Genomic DNA, 7,820 nt, shown 5'->3' on the forward strand with positions numbered 1-7,820 from the left:
GCTGTGATTACATGCATCAAGTGTTCATTCAAGGCTAAGGCAAAATATCGAGATATATATTGTGTATCGCAATATGGCCTTAAAATATCGCATTATTAAAAAAAGGCCATATCGCCCAGCCCTAGTTCAATGATGCCATTTCTGTTTGTCATGTATAATTTTGTTTATTTTGTGTTTATCCTTGAATAAACAGGTCAGTTTCTTGTTACCAACCATTGTGTATTATTCAAACTCCCCTAATTCAGCTGGCTAGTTGTTATCAAGAGTACTAAAACCCTTTTCAACATGATTCTGACAACTAAGTAGACTAAATAACTTTAAACTTTAATACATGCTCGGATAGGCCAGTATCGGTCAGTATCGGTATCGGTCAGTATCGGTATCGGATCGGAAATGCAAAAACAATATCGGTATCGGATCGGAAGTGCAAAAACCTGGATCGGGACATCCCTAGCTCAGGGGTGCGGCGGAGGTCAAAACACACCCGACTCATCGTGTAAATAAAAACTTCTCCCTATCGGCGTATTATGGATACGGCAACAGCAGAAGTCATACTGATTTGCAGGGGTGTAATTTGTTGTGAGTTTATGCACTGTGTTGGTTTTGTTGTTTGAACATGCACGGTTCATTTTGTGCACCAGTAAAAAAACATGGTAACACTTTAGTATGGGGAACATATTCACCATTAATTAGTTGCTTATTAACATGCAAATTAGTAACATATTGGCGAGGGGTGTGGGAAAAAAATCGATTCGAATTCGAATCGCGATTCTCACGTTGTGCGATTCAGAATTGATTCTCATTTTGAAAAAAAAAAAAAAAATGTTTGTAATTTTTTTTAAATTAATCAGTCCAACAAAACAATACACAGCAATACCATAACAATGCAATCCAATTCCAAAACCAAACCCGACGCAGCAACACTCAGAACTGCAATAAACAGAGCAATTGAGAGGAGACACAAACACGACACAGAACAAACCAAAAATAGTGAAACAAAAATGAATATTATCAACAACAGTATCAATATTAGTTACAATTTCAACATAGCAGTGATTAAAAATCCCTCATTGACATTATCATTAGACATTTATAAAAAATTTAAAAAAACAAGTGTCACAGTGGCTTACACTTAATTTTCACAAAGATAAAATAAGTCATATTTTTGGTTCATTTAATAGTTACAACAAATTTACATTATTGCAATCAGTTGATAAAACATTGTCCTTTACAATTATAAAAGCTTTTTACAAAAATCTACTACTCTGCTTGCATGTCAGCAGACTGGGGTAGATCCTGCTGAAATCCTATGTATTGAATGAATAGAGAATCCTTTTGAATCGGGGAAAAAAATAGTTTTTGAATCGAGAATCGTTTTGAATTGAAAAGAAAAAATCGAATCGTGACCCCAAGAATCGATATTGAATCGAATCGTGTGACACCCAAAGATTCACAGCCCTAATATTGGCTCTTAACTAGTCATTATTAAGTACTTATTAATGCCTTATTCGGCATAGACTTATTATAACCCTAACCCTCTAACCCTGGCCCTAACCCTCTAGCCCAGGCGTCGGGAATCTTTTTGGCTGAGAGAGCCATGAAAGCCAAATATTTAAAAAATGTATTTCCGTGAGAGTCATTTAATATTTTTTAATACTGAATACAACTAAATGCGTGCATTTTTAAGTAAGACCAACATTTTCAGAGTATAATAAGTCTATTATTCTTTTTAATAACATTGTTATTCTTAAGGTAACCAATAATAAATAAATTACTTCTTACCATTAATGCGACTTCTGATGCTACATGGTTTTGCTGATGGCTTTGTAGTCTGGTTAGTACGTGGTTATTTTTAACACTGTGATTACCAGCAGAATTATTGATTACTTATCATGTTAAGCAATGTCAGATAAGATTTATCCGAGAGCCACATGCAGTCATTAAAGGAGCCACATCTGGCTCGAGAGCCATAGGTTCCCTATCCCTGCTCTAACCCTAACCAAATAACTCTAAATGAAGTCTTTGTTACTTAGAATATGTTCCCCTTGTGTCCAAAAAACTCTAAATTAAGTCTTTATTACTTAAAGGCCTACTGAAACCCACTACTACCGACCACGCAGTCTGATAGTTTATATATCAATGATGAAATCTTAACATTGCAACACATGCCAATACGGCCAGGTTAGTTTACTAAAGTGCAATTTTAAATTTCGCGTGAAATATCCTGCTGAAAACGTCTCGGTATGATGACGTCAGCGCGTGACGTCGCGGATTGTAGAGGACATTTTGAGACAGCATGTGGGCCAGCTATTAAGTCGTCTGTTTCATCGCAAAATTCCACAGTATTCTGGACATCTGTGTTGGTGAATCTTTTGCAATTTGTTCAATGAACAATGGAGACAGCAAAGAAGAAAGCTGTAGGAGGGAAGCGGTGTATTGCGGCCGACTGCAGCAACACAAACACAGTCGGTGTTTCATTGTTTACAGTCCCGAAAGATGACAGTCAAGCTTTACCATTGGCCTGTGGAGAACGGGGACAACAGAGACTCATACCAGGAGGACTTTGAGTTGGATACGCAGACACGATACCGTGAGTACGCTTCCAAACATTTGATCGCTTGCCCGTACGTGCGTGCCGCTATGTGCATGTTACGTACGTAACTTTGGGGACTTTGGGGAAATATATGTGCTGTATGAACTTTGGGGAGGTGAACGGTACTTTGGGCTGTGGGATTGAGTGTGTTGTGCAGGTGTTTGAGTTGTATTGGCAGGTTATATGGACGGGAGGGGGGAGGTGTTTGTTATGCGGGATTAATTTGTGGCATATTAAATATAAGCCTGGTTGTGTTGTGGCTAATAGAGTATATATATGTCTTGTGTTTATTTACTGTTTTAGTCATTCCCAGCTGAATATCAGGTCCCACCCGCCTCTCACAGCATCTTCCCTATCTGAATCGCTCCCACTGCCCTCTAGTCCTTCACTCTTACTTTCCTCATCCACAAATCTTTCATCCTCGCTCAAATTAATGGGGAAATCGTCGCTTTCTCGGTCCGAATCGCTCTCGCTGCTGGTGGCCATGATTGTAAACAATGTGCAGATGTGAGGAGCTCCACAACCTGTGACGTCACGCTACTCGTCTGCTACTTCCGGTAGAGGCAAGGCTTTTTTTTATCAGCGACCAAAAGTTGCGAACTTTATCGTCGATATTCTTTACTAAATCCTTTCAGCAAAAATATGGCAATATCGCGAAATGATCAAGTATGACACATAGAATGGACCTGCTATCCCCGTTTAAATAAGAAAATCGCATTTCAGTAGGCCTTTAAGTCTTTGTTACTTAGAATATGTTCCCCATACTAAAGTGTTACCAAAAACATATAACTTTGTCTTGAATTTGAATTTTTTTTTTTTTTTTTCCACTAAAGAAGGGTTCGGTGAATGCGCATATGAAACTGGTGGGTTTGGTACTGCCAACAAGGTTAAGAACCACTGGCCTAAAGGAATACCTATACTCACCAAAGACTGTCCTCCATATCGCTGGGTGTGGTCTTGTAAACGGACCTACGATGGACAAATACAGTGAATGACTTGTATTGAAGCTGCCAAAAAACAAAAAGGTGCTTATGCTATTAAAAATCACCATTGGGAAATGCCAGCACACTGATGACAAGGAAGAAAGAGATGACCAAAATGAGGCCCACCCAAAGATTATTATCAGGATTCCCATCATCTCTAGAATCAAAGCACAGATTATATATTAGTTTAGTATTAAAGCAGACAATATACGCAGCAATGATGTGGTATTGAACTGTCACTAAAACACTGGATTATTATTACATTTGTAAGGATTTATAGTGAAATTGATAGTTTGTTGACTCCTTTACTTTGTTAATGCTCGTTAGAGTGTGGTAGCTAATAGAGGCAGTGGGCAGGATGTTGAATGTTTACATGTTTATTGTCTTCAAGTTAAAAACAAAAGTGGTGTTTGTGACGCTACGTTCGAAGCTCCACGCAAACTAGCCAAGAAGTGTACCTGCGCGAGTCAGAGCATCACTGTTAGCCGTTAGCATTAGCCCCCCCCCCACGCGCCGACCTACCTCGCGAAGGCGAAGTACATCAAACTGAGCACGGTGCATGTCAGCAGAGTGATGGTGTGCGGCCGATAGAAGAACTCTATCGTGATGTCCTCGACCTGCTGCTCGTTTATCATTCGGAAATGCATCCTGTAGTTCACGTCATCCTTGCTGAGAGTGTGGGAGCCGCCGCGATACACTGTCGCCATAGCTGGCCCGAGCTTAGCCCCTACACCCGGACATGCGCACCAAGCCGCAGCGAGGGGAGTGCACGGACATGGCTACGGCAGAAGGTCGTGCTCAGGCGGGATGGCGGACATCCGCGAAGGGTAACGGTGGGCGAAATGGAAACAATATCCGGGTGGTGAGCTTTGATTGGTGTAAACATTGACAGGGAGTGTCTCCGAACGGAATAGACCATTCTCCATTATGAGGTCATTTTTTTCATATAATAATTGAATCTTGTCACAAAATGTGTCCTGATACAAACACATGATGTCGATACAGTAATGCAATTTCAATGTCAAGTGAATGACGGTCCTTTTTCTTTTTAACTTGACGTTTGTAGTGTGTGTCTCCCTCTAGTGGTTGCCGGTTGCGTTGCATGACTGTTTAAAAAAAATTCCGATTCCACGTCGAAATTCTTTTTCATCGAGATTCTAAATATCCATCCATCCATCCATTTCCTACCGCTTGTCCCTTTTGGGCCCGCGGGGGTTGACTGGAGCCTATCTCAGCTGCATTCGGGCGGAAGGCAGGGTACACCATTAATGGTTACCATGAATTGATTACGTGGACCCAGACTTAAACAAGTTGAAAAACTTATTCGGGTGTTACCATTTAGTGGTCAATTGTACGGAATATGTACTGTACTGTACAATCTACTACTAAAAGTTTCAATCAATCAATCAAAAACCCTGGACAAGTCGCCACCTCATCGCAGGGCCAACAAAGATAGACAGACAACATTCACACTCACATTCACACACTGGGGACAATTTAGTGTTGCCAATCAACCTATTCTAAATATCGATTCATAATTTTCACAAATATATATATATATATATATATATATATATATATATATATATATATATATATATATATATATTCATAATTGTATATATGTATATATATATATATATATTCATAATTTTCACAAATTGATTAATATATATATATATACATATTAGTTGAGTTGAGCTCGTAGGACTAGATAGTACAATCCCTCAGATTAATCAGCAGTTAGTGTTGAGTGGGGGGTGGGGAGTATATATATATATATATATATATTAATCAATTTGTGAAAATTATGAATCGATATTTAGAATAGGTAGATTATATATATCCATCCATTTTCTACCGCTTATTCCATATATATATATATATATATATATATATATATATATATATATATATATATGTATATATATATATATTCCCCCTTTTTTATAACTCAGTTTTTAAAAATAAGTTTTTAGGCCATTTCCATTCAACCACAAGGAGCTTTTCTAACCTGCAACCTGTTTTGACAAAGTTTAGTTATGGGCCTGCTGCAATGCCAGCGCCCATTCATTATTATATTATAATGTTATTATTATAGTTCCAACACGTTTCTCTTACAGCCACTACGGGACGAACCGGCCAACGAACCCCCACATGTGTTATACCGCTAACAATAACGTGCTAACTTTTTTTTCCTGCTAATTTTACGCTTTTTTTGTCTAATTCTGCAGCCATACACCTTACAGTCATAAAACTTGGTATTTGTAACATGCTAACTGTATGAATGTTTACATTAGCATGCTAACATTAAAATGTTAGATTTTTGCGCTCATTTTGCAACCGTTTATCATAGAGCAGGGGTCCCCAAACAAAGGCCCACGGGCCGGATACGGCCCCCCCAGCATCTAAAATCCGGCCCGCGGGAAGTCCCAAGTTAAAAAAAAAATATATATATTTTTTTGTATTCTTTTTTTTTAAATTTGTCCTTACTAGTCCATTTTCTACCGTCTACTAGTCACTCAGGCAAATCATATTGTCAAAAAACGCATTTTACCATCGATAACGTGACATGCAGCAAGTGCGCTCTTTAAGTCAATTAGTGTGCGAGGAATATATATGTATGAATACATATACATATATATATATACACACATATAGACCCATATTGATATACATATATACACATACATACACATATACATATATATATATGTATATACACACACAGTGCCGGCCCTAAGCAAAATTTGATTTTGGGGCCCTCTATTTCTGCCAATAATATATAAATAATATATAAACTCATTGCGGCTCTGGCAGTGTTGTTTACATTATCCTATTGTCAGCCTGGCATGTCTTTACAAATGACATGTCATTTATAAAGATATGGGGGTGGCCCAGTTAAGAACATAAATAATACCAATGAATGAACGAATGATGTCCAGAGTGCCACATATGGTTCCTAATCTTAAAATGTAGAAAACATTCAGCTACAAGAGTGGCCTGGGGTTGAACAGTCCAAGTGATAAAGCTTTGTATTTACAGTAAAAGTGTCATCTTGTCTCATCAGTCTTGTACATATTAGTCTTTAATTACTAGTTTATATTTTTAGTTAATTGTTCATATTTAATGTTTACTTTGTACAAAGAGAGCGCAGTCTACTGAAGTTAAATTCCATGTGTGTTAAACATAACTGGACAATAAAGCTGATTCTGATTCACTTTATTATTTTTGGTAACAAAAACCTGAAACAGCAATGTGCAAAAATGTTGACCTAAAATTGTGTTTTTGTACAATAATATATCTTTGATCATTTAGAAATCATCAGTCAGACTCGTACATGCAAAAAATAAAAAATAACAATTTTTTGTTAATTGCTTTTGGGGGCCCTAAGCAAGCGCTTAGTACGCTTATGCCTTGGGCCGGCTCTGTACACACATATATACACATATACATATATATACATATATACACATATATATATACATAGACATATACATATATACACACACATATATACACATTTACATATACACACACACACACATATATACACATTTACATGTATACACACACACACACATTTACACACATATATGTGTATATATATATATATATATATAAATATATATAGCGCGGCCCCCAGCCAAATTGTTTTACCCCAATGCGGCCCCGGAGTCAAAAAGTTTGGGGACCCCTGCTATAAAGTCATATAACTTTGTATGTGACACTTGTTAACCACTAACATGCTAGCATACTAATATCAACATGCTACCCTTTTAGCTATCCATCCATCCATTTTCTACCGCTTGTCCCTTTTGGGGTCACGGGGGGTGCTGGAGCTTATCTCAGCTGCATTCGGGCAGAAGACGGGGTACACCCTGGACAAGTCGCCACCTCATCACAGGGCCAACACAGATAGACAGACAACATTCACACTCACATTCACACACTAGGGCCAATTTAGTGTTGTCAATCAACCTATTCTCCGGTGCATGTCTTTGGAGGTGGGAGGAAGCCGGAGTACCTGGAGGGGAACCCACGCAGTCACGGGGAAAACATGCAAACTCCACACAGAAAGATCCCGAGCCTGGGATTGAACTCAGGACTACTCAGGACCTTCATATTGTGAGGCACATGCACTAACGCCTGTGCCACCTTGCTGCCCTCTTTTTTTCCCACCCATTCACACACTGATGGCAGGAGCTGCCATGCAAGGCCCTAAACACGACCCATCAGGAGCA

The 7,820-nt window shown here is 38.5% G+C and overlaps 1 protein-coding gene across 1 annotated transcript in view; it reads right to left on the reverse strand.

Annotated features, from left to right (window-relative positions):
- The window catches only part of ptdss1a (phosphatidylserine synthase 1a), a 30,976-nt gene extending 26,551 nt beyond the window's left edge, over positions 1–4,425 (reverse strand). The window contains exons 1-3 of the mRNA XM_061954036.2: positions 4,099–4,425; positions 3,642–3,733; positions 3,518–3,562 (exon numbers count right to left, since the gene is read on the reverse strand). Coding sequence (XP_061810020.1) covers positions 3,518–3,562; positions 3,642–3,733; positions 4,099–4,283 — 322 coding nt within the window. The 5' untranslated portion in view covers positions 4,284–4,425. The remainder of the gene's footprint in view (positions 1–3,517; positions 3,563–3,641; positions 3,734–4,098) is intronic.
- Between the last annotated feature and the right edge of the window lie 3,395 nt (positions 4,426–7,820).

This window comes from Nerophis lumbriciformis, linkage group LG04, assembly GCF_033978685.3.
Source record: "Nerophis lumbriciformis linkage group LG04, RoL_Nlum_v2.1, whole genome shotgun sequence".
Taxonomy (NCBI): Eukaryota; Metazoa; Chordata; class Actinopteri; order Syngnathiformes; family Syngnathidae; genus Nerophis; species Nerophis lumbriciformis.